The sequence below is a fragment of the Sardina pilchardus genome, chromosome 5 (assembly GCF_963854185.1).
Source record: "Sardina pilchardus chromosome 5, fSarPil1.1, whole genome shotgun sequence".
Taxonomy (NCBI): domain Eukaryota; kingdom Metazoa; phylum Chordata; class Actinopteri; order Clupeiformes; family Clupeidae; genus Sardina; species Sardina pilchardus.
This window is the reverse complement of record NC_084998.1, coordinates 28726111-28738406: the sequence shown is the minus strand read 5'-3', so window position 1 is coordinate 28738406 and position 12296 is coordinate 28726111. Positions and strand designations below refer to the sequence as shown.

The following is a 12296-nucleotide window of genomic DNA, read 5'->3' as shown; positions in this document are numbered from 1 at the left end:
TAGTACAGTATAATATATACATAAAAAAACGAGCAGTTTTCTTTATATGCGCCCCCCCCCCCCCCCCCCCCCCCCCGTCGGACACTGTCACCTTTTTTACGCTGAGGGGTTTGCAGGTCTGTGATGTATTTCTAATAAAGGAGCGGCAAATTAGCATGTTACCTTTTGCACAAGAAAATTATTCAGTAAATAAATGAATTGATAAATATGCCCCAAGTTTACCCCATTTGAGCGCATTGTTTAGTAAGATTTTTTTAGTAATATTGAGTTGGGAAACTGGGGGGCTTGGGCCCTTCGTTGCCGCTTGTGGCTATCTTTTGGGCCTAAGCATTGGCGATGCAGGGCCTATTGTTTCTGTGAGGATTATTGTACAGGTGCAGTACCTTCAGTGCACACCCTGTTCAACAGTGGGCACAGTCACTGTTCAATAAGCAGTTAGGTGACCCGTGTCCCTCTCAACGAAATAAACTGGTTAATTCATTTAGCTAAAATGTATAACCAAAACCTGGTCAATATTTATTTTTCAAAGCCCTAGAATTCTTTCTGAATAAAACCCAAAACATTTATCTCTTCTGCAGTCACATTATGGTTATATTACAGATAAATAAATACATTGGTGTATAAAACAATGTTTTGACACTATATAATTAGGACCTGCACCCCGAATCCCAAATCCCTTCCCCTGTCATTAAAATCGCATGACATGAGTGTGAAAACAGAGGTAGAATGAAAGTTTTGGATCTTTATTTCTGAGGTGTCGTATCACACACTTACTCATTCATGGGTTTGAAAAAAACAAAAACATGTCTGTATTCAATCACAATGGCATATTTGTCATTAGTGTGCAGTTGCAGAGGGTTTGCACCCGAACATGGTATGGGTGCTGTAGCCTGTTGTGCCACAGCGCTCACGGTACTCTTAACAGGTTTTAGGCATTGATAGAAGAATGGCCATATATCTTAGTGTGTGGTTACAGAGGGTTTGACCTTTTGGGTTCCACACCTGACATAGTAGAGGAATAAGGGGCGTACAGCATCGTCTCTCAGGCCGTAGATCAGGGGGCTCAGGCACCGAGGCAGAATGAGAACAAAGAGAAAGTTCAGATATCGCAGGTCCATGAACAGACGACTGCTGCTGGCCATAGCCAGGGCTCTCTCTACAGTTCCATAAATAAATGTATTAACACAGAGCACTAACTGAACAAGATGAAGCAGTATGGTCTTATGAGCCTTCTTGGCAGATTCCTTTTCAGCTGAGGCAGATCGAGCTGCAACCACAACATTAACATAGGTGAATATTAAAATGGCTGTAACAGTCACAAAGAAAAATAAATTGAAGCCCTGAAACACATCATTTTGCCATGATGACAAAAAAAACCTCTGTCGAGTACAAAACATGGGATCTTTAAAAGACGCTGGATTCTCCATCAGTGCATAAATAATATCTATTGAAATATTTATTAAACTGAAGAACCAGATGAACACAATAGAAATCCCTACAGCTCTCTGGGTCACCATCTCACTGTGTCTCAGTGGAAAACAAATAGCCACATAACGCTCAAGCGACATCACAGCCAGATTCAATGCAGCGTTGCGGAAAGTTGTCACTGTCAGAAGTATGATAAGTGCACATACAGCCTTCGGAATCAGTTGTACATTCATAGACAAAACATAGAGCAACAGAGAGACCAGTAACTGAGCTGTGTCATTACAAAGCATGTGGGCAAAGAGGATGTAGCGAGGCAGCTCTCTAAACACAGGCTTACTCAAGAGAGTGTGAAACATGATGCTGTTGATGTAGGTGAACAGCAAGGACATGAGAATGGCCACAATAAGTTTAGACAGCGGGCCCTCATTCAGTTCCACCTTAAACATTTGCTGATGCACCAGAGCAGAGCCTTCACTGGACTGGTTAGCAATATCCATCATGTGATACAAACAGAACAGAAAGTGTGCCTTCCTGCTCTTATGTCTTACAGTGTGATCCCTATACCGAGAGGACAGTACATTAAACATACGCTTTGATACAACAGTAGAACAAATTAAAACAAAATAGAATGCAGTACAAAGTAGAAAACAGCATTAGGAATAAGACATGTGGCTTCACGTGAAATATTAAAAGCCACCATATCAAACACTCTGAAACTGTGGAGAAAAAATCAGACAAGAAATCAAAAGTGCTTACAGTAACAATACTGAAATTCACTGCTGTTGCCACAAGCTTGAGAAAGAGAAGAGGTCCACACATCATTCAGACCACCCCTGGTGACGGCTTCTGCGTCCACTCACTTTTATAGACCAGGAAAGCGTCACATCACTTTGGCTAACACACCCCTTCTCAGATTGAATGAGTGGCTGTGCTTCAATAGAAACCAAGATGTTGGGCCGACATGGGCAGAGAATAAGCCTTAAGAAGTTGAAACAACACAGTAGCTTTTAAATAACAACTTCACATTGTTCCACCCTGCCACACCCTAAAGAGAATGGAGTCTTTGACATTGCCAATGCATTACTGGAATGCAGGTACATACAGTGCCTATAGAAAGTTATCATACCCTTTTGAAATAGTTCCTTTTTTTGTCTTACAGCCTGAAATCAAAACCCATTTTTAAAAAAATCTTTTCCAGTTTTATTTACAAATGTAGCTGTACAACATCAAAATAATGAAACAAAAGTCAACAGTTCTGAAAATTAATAAAAAATTAAAAACTAGAATAACAGGGTTGGAAAAGTCATCATACCCCTGACTTAATACTTTGTCAAGCTTCCTTTTGCTTTCATTACAGCCATCAATCTGTTTGGATATGTCTCTATTATAGCTTTGCACACCTAGACAGGGGAATATTTGCCCAATTTTCCGTGCAGAATTGTTAAAATTTAGTCAAATTCTGTAGGGAATGGCGATGGACTGCTCTCTTCAAGTCAATCCACATATTTTCTATAGGATTTAAGTCAGGGCTCTGACTTTGCCACTCAAGGATATTCACCATCCTATCCTTAAGCCACTGCTTTGTTCTTTTGGCAGTATGTTTAGGATTTTTGTCGTGTTGGAAGGCGAATGACCTCCCCATCCTCAGCTGTTTAGGAGAGGGACGCAGGTTTTCCTCAAGAATTTTGGTGTACTTGGCAGCATCCGTTTTCCCTTCTATCCTGACCAATTGCCCAGTCCCCGCTGAAGAGAAACATCCCCAAAACATAATGTTGCCCCCACCATGCTTCAAAGTAGGTATGGTGTGTTTTGGGTGTGTTTGGGTGTGTATACTGTGTTTGGTTAGCGCCTGGAGCTCAGTCCAAAAACTTCAATCTTAGTCTCCAAAAAGTTCGATCTTAGTCTCATCTGACCATATAAGCTTTTTCCACATGGTAGCAGAATATTCCAGATGTGTTTTTGCACTGAACTCCAAGCGCAATGTTTGGCGAAAACCAACACAGTACACCACCCAAAACACACCATACCTAGTGTGAAGCATGGTGGGGGCAACATTATGTTGTGGGGATGTTTCTTTTCAGCGGGAACTGGGCAATTGGTCAGGATAGAAGGGAAAATGGATGCTGCCAAGTACACCCACATTCTTAAGGAAAACCTGCGTCCCTCTCCTAGACAGCTGAGGATGGGGAGGTCATTCGCCTTCCAACACGACAATAATCCTAAACATACTGCCAAAAGAACAAAGCAGTGGCTTAAGGATAGGATGGTGAATATCCTTGAGTGGCAAAGTCAGAGCCCTGACTTAAATCCTATAGAAAATATGTGGATTGACTTGAAGAGAGCAGTCCATCGCCATTCCCTATAGAATTTGACTAAATTTTAACATTTCTTTACGGAAAATTGGGCAAATATTCCCCTATCTAGGTGTGCAAAGCTATAATAGAGACATATCCAAACAGATTAATGGCTGTAATGAAAGCAAAAGGAAGCTTTACAAAGTATTAAGTCAGGGGTATGATGACTTTTCCAACCCTGTTATTCTAGTTTTTCATTTTTTTATTATTTTTCAGAACTGTTTACTTTTTTTTCATTATTTTGATGTTGTACAGCTAAATTTGTTAATAAAACTGGAAAAGATTTTTTTTTAAAATGGGTTTTGATTTCAGGCTGTAAGACAAAAAAAGTAACTATTTCAAAAGGGTATGATGACTTTCTATAGGCACTGTATGCAACATTGGTTTGATGGGTAGTAGCATGACCCTGTCAGTCAGTTTTAGGCCAATTGGATACCCAGTTATTGCTAAATACTGTATATGTTTATACACTGTGTAATCGTAAAATTGATTTTTCACTTTGAAAGGTTAATTATGGTATTTATATTTCCAAGTGTTGAATTTTGTGGACAAAGTTCAATATTTTTTCTTAATATTAATAATTTAAAATGAATTGATAATAACACATCCACAGATTCAGACGCACAGATACACACACGTAGACACACAAGTATGCACATCCACACACAGTCTCATACTCAAAAGCAAACAAACACATGCACAAACATGCTCATTTATATATATGCATCTGCAAGAGTAGGAGATACTGTATATGCATACAAATTGCACAAGGAGTTACAGGAAAAGTTGACAAGCGTCAATTTATTTTTGTGGAGAGAATTTGCAGAACTGAGCGGCGGTCAAATTGTGTACCGCTATGCGGTACATCTAGTTGTAGTGCAGCTACACTGCAGCCAGAGGTCAGGGTAACACCAAAGGCAGAGGAGGGGGAGTAGGGCATTTTTATATAAAATAATTGAGACATAGTAAGAACAATCTGACAATGCACGGCTGTTACAACCGAGGGTTGAGTTAACTAGCGACCCACAACGCCGATACGCGAATGCCAAACGCAACCGCATACACTAGCCAGCTTATCTAAAACATTACAAACTGCGCTCGTAAGTCTAGGGGGAATTCTAATAGCTAGCCAACCTTCAGTGTAACTTACCCTGCGTGTCTGTGTTAACGTGGACGTGAGACTATGTCAATAGTGTGGGTAATGTTGTATGCAACTATTGAAGGCCACAAGAGACAAGCTTACCAGCTCCGAGGGCGAGCGTGCAAACCGGGCCAGCACAGGTGTTGCTCTTCCTCCGAGAGCGGCCAGCTCTCTCTGTTGTTCGGTTGTTTAGTTCAGTTTTCTTAAAAGAATGTCCGGTGCCGGACTTAACGTTCAACATAGAAATAATAACGGTATTGCAAAAGGGGGAATGTCGGCTCGGGTCGAAAACGGCGTCTCTCTTCAGTTGCGACACTCTGGCGTCTTCCCGCTTCTTCCAGGTGTCCACCTGTAATCAATTTTTGAAACTCCGCGCCTGCCCCGCCCAGCAATCAGCTGGTGCTCGAGCAGCCTTCAATCAGTATGTGCTTTTTTCCCTAACCTGACCGTAACATTCCTTCCCCCATCAGACAAAAAAAAACTAATAATATATATTTTTTCCCACCTCTTTTCAAGTTATATTTTTCTTTTTTTTTTTTTTCTTTTTTTTTTTTTTAAACCATGGCACCGGCTATTGAAAATCTAATGGACTATACATAATATATTTTTCCTTCAGTTCATCATCATAAAACCATTATTCTTATTTCTGTCATCTTCCTAACACAAAGTGACACACTTATGTCATAATCTCTCCAGTATTTCTAAGCACGTGATAAAGTGTCTGCAATGATGTTATCCTTGCCAGCTATATGCTGAACCACTAGGCTGTAGGGTTGAAGCACAAGACTCCACCGGAAGACTCGAGCATTGGAAGTCTTGAACTTCGCTACAAAGGTCAGGGGGTTGTGGTCTGTCAGGACCAACAACTCCCCACCCGAGCTTGCGACATAAACCTCAAAGTGGCGCAGTGCTAGCACCAATGCTAGCGCTTCCTTTTCAATTGTAGAGTAAGCCCGCTGATGTTTATTGAGCTTCTTTGAGAAATATGCAACAGGTCTATCAAAACCCTGATCATCTACTTGCAGCAAAACAGCACCGACTCCCACCTCGCACGCATCCACTGCAAGTTTAAAGGGGATGGCAAAGTCGGGTGCCCTCAACACTGGCTCACAAGACAGAACAGCCTTAACCCTATCAAATGCCAGCTGGCAAGTGTCAGACCACCTGAACTTCACATCCTTGCGAAGTAAGTTTGTCAAAGGTTCGGTTACCACAGCAAAGTTTGGGACAAACCTACGATAAAAACCACACATCCCAAGCACTCTCATGAGCTCTCTGCGAGTTCTTGGGACAGGGAGATCCGAGATAGCCTGGATCTTGGCTTGTCTAGGACACACCAAGCCCTGACCCACCTGATGTCCTAAGTAGGTCACCTGACCTTGGCCAAACTCACACTTTGGCAAGTTCACAATCAACTGGGCCTGCTGTAACCTCACAAACAGTTCTCTCAGATGTCTCATGTGCTCAACCCATGAGGCACTGAATGCCACCAGATCATCAATGTAGGTGACCACATTGGTCAGCTCTGCTGTAACTGTATTCATCGCCCTCTGGAAAGTGGCCGGGGCATTCTTCATCCCAAAAGGGAGTACTTGGCACTGATAGAGGCCGAGAGGAGTGACAAATGCTGACACCTGCTGGGCGCGAGGTGTTAGAGGCACTTGCCAGTAGCCCTTTAAAAGATCTAACTTGGACACATACTGGGCGCTACCAATGCGGTCAATACAGTCATCTAGACGCGGGATGGGAAAAGCATCTGTCTTTGTGACTTGATTTACCTTCCGGTAATCAATGCAGAACCGCATTGTACCGTCTGCTTTCGGGACCAGTACCACTGGCGAACTCCATTCACTATGACTGGGCTGGACCACCCCAATCTTAGTCATGTACTCAAGCTCTTCCTGCACCTGTTTTAGCTTGGCTGGACCCAACCTATAAGGGTGTTGCTTTATAGGCAGAGCCTCACCAGTGTCTACATCGTGCACTGCTAGATTTGTGCGACCAGGGACGTCACGGAACAACTCCGGATAATCCCCCACCAAAGCTCTTAGGTCAGCTTGCTGACTCTCACTCAAGTGACCGAGATGTTTATCAAATGCTCGCAGAGCCTCGGAATTGCTAACGCGCACCCCAACAGGTTCAACAGCCTCAACGCCATCTTCACCATGATCAAGCTCATCTTTAGCAGACACACAAGCTACAGGAACAGAATCTGCTCTCCCCACATATGCCTTCAATAAGTTCACATGACACAGACGTGACTTCGTTCTCCGGTCTGGAGTTTCAACGACATAATTGCGGTCTCCCACTCTCTTCTCAATCACGTAAGGACCACAAAAACGCGTGCTCAAACTGTCTCCCCTCATGGGCAAAAGCATCAAGACTCTGTCTCCAGGCTTAAAAATTCGCTCTACAGCCCTCTTGTCATAATGCATTTTCATGCGCTCCTGAGCTCCTTTCAGATGTTCTTGAGCCACCTGACAAGCAGATGACAGTCGGTCACGGAACATGGCTACGTACTGCAAAACAGTCCCCTCACTAGACTGCTTCACCAGTCGCTCTTTGATCATTTTCAATGGACCCCTGACATCATGACCAAAAACCAATTCAAAGGGGGTAAACCCGGTAGACTCATTCATAGCGTCTCTGAGCGCAAACAACAAGAACGGGAGAGCCACATCCCAATCCCCAGGATGTTGAACAGAGTAGGTCTTAATTGCAGTCTTCAAGGTTTGATGGTACCGCTCAATGGCTCCCTGAGACTGAGGATGGTACGCCGAAGAAGTAATCTGCTCGATCCCTAGGTCACACATTACCTCCTGAAACACATTGGACACAAAATTGGTGCCCCGGTCAGACTGAATTTGCCTTGGGAGGCCAAAACGAGAGAAGAAACCTATTAAAGCATCAAGAACCGGTTTTGCCTTAATATCTCTCAGAGGCAAAGCCTCAGGAAAGCGAGTAGTAACATCCATGATTGTTAACAGATACTGATTACCTTTTTTCGTCTTAGGCAACGGCCCAACACAGTCAATAAGGACCCGAGAAAAAGGCTCATCAACAACAGGGAGAGGACATAAAGGTGCAAGGGGGATTTTCTGATTGGGTTTCCCCACCATCTGACATGAATGACAAGACCTACAGACAGCCACCACATCGCGATGTAACCGAGGCCAGTAGAAATGCCGGAGGATTTTTGCCTGGGTTTTCCTAATGCCCAAATGGCCAGCCAACGGTGTTTCATGGGCCAGACGCAAAACTTCAGGGCGGAAACTCTCTGGCAACACAACCTGCTCCACAGTACTCCAGACCTCAGTGGCCGGACGATCAGACGGCCTCCACTTTCGCATCAACACATCATCACGCACATAAAATCCCTCAGCCATATCTCTACTTTCTTCTGAGCTAACAGCACTCTCTCTTATTGATGCTAACACAGGGTCCGCCTTCTGACCAGCAATAAGCGCTGCCCTGCTATACTGCTGAGCATCAGGCAGACCATCCAATGTTGCAAGAAAGGTATCAGACAAAGCTACAGGTTCTACTTCTGTCGGTGTGGCGCTCAGTGTTCTCTTTGACTGAGAGCGTGTGACCACACAGGCTGGGAAAATCGCAGGACACTCTCGTTCCAGAGCTAAGGTCTCTGGCGACTCACAAGGCTCCAAACTTACAACAGGAGTAAGACAGACTTGACTACCAGCCAAGTCGTTGCCTAAGAGCAAACCAACGCCATCTATGGGCAAAGACTGTACTACACCCACAGTAACATAACCAGTAATAAGGTTAGATTTCAGAAACACTCTATGCAGAGGGACAGCACCATACTCACCTCCCAGACCTTTAAGGAGGACAGAGGCTTTCAGGGAAGTTTTATCCGTCCAAGACATTAGCCCAGCTAACAAAAGAGACTGAGCTGCCCCTGTATCCCTTAATACATTTACTGGTACCTCAGGCTCTCCTTCAGAGGGCGCAACCGCACCCTGAGAGACAAAGCTTTTATACACCTCAGACGTTACTCCTATAGGTGTGTTCACTGGGGACAGTGGCTCGTGAGAGACAGGACTTTCTCCATTCTCAGCCATCACACAGGCTATAGGCCGTCGAGCATCATCATAACGGCCTCTACTCTCCAGCAGCCGACAGCGAGACTTCATATGACCAGGTTTCTTACAGTAGTGGCAAATGATCTCACTGGACTGGTTAGATTGACGAAAAGGCTTGGTACTAGAAAAAGGTTTAGGACCAGCTCTGCTGCTCTGATCTGCTCTGATCTGACTCGGTGGATCCACCTCCTTCTTACTTTCAAATCCCTGCTTCCGGCCCATTACTGAGGATCTACCTTTCCAAGGATCTTGGTGAACCAACACATAATTATCAACCTTTTCAGCAGCTTTCCTCGGCTCAGTCACTTGCTGTTCATTCAAATGCACTTCAATATGACGAGGCACACTAGATTTAAACTGCTCTAAGAGAAGCAATTTTCTCAGGTCTTGAAAAGTGTGAACCTCACAAGCCCGCAGCCACTTGTCGAACGCCAGCTCCTGCTGCCTAGCGAGATCGACATATGTCTGGTCAGACTTTAACTTTAAAGTGCGGAATTCCAACCGATAAGCTTCAGGAACCCGTTCATAAGCTCTGAGGACTGCTTTCTTAACCGCCTCATATTCACCACTATCCGCAAACCCGAGGGCAACGTACGCTTCCTGTGCCTTCCCTGTAAATTCTCTTCGAACCAAAGTCACCCACTCAGACTGAGGCCAAGACCTCTCAGTTGCAGTACGCTCAAAAGCCTCAAAAAATATCTCTGGAGCCTCTACACAAAACCGCGGCATGATCTTCAAACACCTACCGATATCAAAACGTCCCTGATGTTCCCGCTGACGCTGATTATCTTGACTTTCTCTCTTTATCTGTTCCAGTTTTGTGTTAGCTACCTGTAATTCAAGCTGCAGATCCTTCTCTCTTTTCTCACGCTGTTCCTCTTCATACTGCCTGTCTTTCACTCTGCGTATTTCTTTAGTGCGCTCATCTGTACACCCAAGCTGCAAAGCTAATTTATCCACAAGTGAGATTTTCTTCATGTCTTCTGCATATTCAATCTCCATGAAACCAAACAGCTCCACTAGCTGTGGCTTAGTGAGCTTCACAAGCCGACATCGAGTCACCTCTTCTTCCATGAACTCTTCAGCAAATTCAGTCATTTTGCCTGATACAAAGTTAAACCCAAAATAGTCAAATGCCAGAACAGGCTAAACAAAAAAAGCATTCAAAATACTCTACTTGCCAAAGCTGAAAATATTTGCAATGGTCAATGCACAAAACTTCCCAGCATACACTGGACCTAAACAAACAAAAGGGCTGTTAGACCTCCTATACTGTACCAATCGCGCTAAAGGCAGCGCTACAAAACCATTCAAATACAAGTTTAGGACTTGGCAAACAAAATAACTAGGCCTAGCCTACTTCAAACAGGCACCCTAGTACACAGACCATAGGCTACAACAGAAAAGTCCACAGGAGCAAATAAAGCTACACAAATTGGTTGGTTACCACCAACACTTTACACTTGAAAACTGCAAAGCGAGAGCAAATAAACGTCGGCGTTACTTTCGCAGAGCGACACAAAACCCTTATGAAATCGCTAAACAATTGTTTACACAACTGTGCAAACACGTCTGCACACAAACACTTCGTAACCGAACTACTTACCACAATACACTACAGGGAACAAACACTAAATCCCGGACGAGCTCTCCACTTGTTACAACCGAGGGTTGAGTTAACTAGCGACCCACAACGCCGATACGCGAATGCCAAACGCAACCGCATACACTAGCCAGCTTATCTAAAACATTACAAACTGCGCTCGTAAGTCTAGGGGGAATTCTAATAGCTAGCCAACCTTCAGTGTAACTTACCCTGCGTGTCTGTGTTAACGTGGACGTGAGACTATGTCAATAGTGTGGGTAATGTTGTATGCAACTATTGAAGGCCACAAGAGACAAGCTTACCAGCTCCGAGGGCGAGCGTGCAAACCGGGCCAGCACAGGTGTTGCTCTTCCTCCGAGAGCGGCCAGCTCTCTCTGTTGTTCGGTTGTTTAGTTCAGTTTTCTTAAAAGAATGTCCGGTGCCGGACTTAACGTTCAACATAGAAATAATAACGGTATTGCAAAAGGGGGAATGTCGGCTCGGGTCGAAAACGGCGTCTCTCTTCAGTTGCGACACTCTGGCGTCTTCCCGCTTCTTCCAGGTGTCCACCTGTAATCAATTTTTGAAACTCCGCGCCTGCCCCGCCCAGCAATCAGCTGGTGCTCGAGCAGCCTTCAATCAGTATGTGCTTTTTTCCCTAACCTGACCGTAACAACGGCACTACACAGATTGTAGATGAAAAATGTCATGTTTGGATTCCCAAGAGTCCAACCTTTCAAATGGTGTACTTTACTTTGCTGCATAGCAATATGATGCATACAATTGGTAGGTACACTGTTCCATTAGCTCCCTCAACGTAGCCAAATCTCTTCTCAAAATCTATATTCATAATAAATTATTTGCACTTGAGATAATGAAATTAGGCGAATAAGCCATTAGTCTGTGCATTTTATTTTAAAAGTTTATCTGACTTTGATGAATTGGTTGAAATATCTGACCAGTGTAGGTAAAAATATCAGTCACAAAACAATCCGACAACATTGTGCAACCGCTTGTTTATTGCAATATTTTACTTAAGCAAATTCTGTTATACAGGTCATTAAGAGTGACACAGTTAATGTTTATGTTTACCCATTGCCTAGTGTAGTGGTTCCACACAATGTTGACTGGGCTGAGGTTGTGAGGTTACCACAATTATAGTTGTGCACAGTGCACATTAAATGTATAAAATCCCAATAACACACCCAGTTGGATAATCAAAACTCTGTGTAATGCACAAAAAAACATATTTTTGTTCCACATGTAAATTCATGCAGTTATTTATTACCTCTGACCTTGTGTAAGCACCCTTCAGGTCGGGCTAGGCTAGACATTGGTAATTCATCCCCGGACCCCGATTGTTGAGTAAAACCATGTCTTGTGTATGCGGGTAGGAGTTCGGGTAGGGGGCCCTGGTTTATCTTAGACATAGGCAAGGGGTAACCTGACTTTCGCCAGATCCTGTAGTTCGCTGTCTGCTTCACACAAGGATCTGGGACTTCTCGATAGGAGATGTATTTCTGAAGGCGGGTCCTTGTAAAACATCCTCGCATGTGATTCGATAAACCACTTGCCTGTTATCTTGAATGACGTGCTAGGCTTCTTCAAGCTCTTGCCAAACCCGGTCGGAAGAAGAGTAAAAACATCCTTGCCACCAATAAATGTCTTCAAAACTATTCTCTGTT

General features: G+C 43.8%; 1 protein-coding gene across 1 annotated transcript; it reads right to left on the bottom strand.

The window, feature by feature from the left end:
- Positions 1 to 959: 959 nt before the first annotated feature.
- LOC134079637 (odorant receptor 131-2-like) lies at positions 960 to 1925 on the bottom strand. Its single transcript, XM_062535729.1, has one exon. It carries the CDS (start codon positions 1923 to 1925, stop codon positions 960 to 962), a length of 966 nt encoding a protein of 321 aa, XP_062391713.1.
- Positions 1926 to 12296: the final 10371 nt, after the last annotated feature.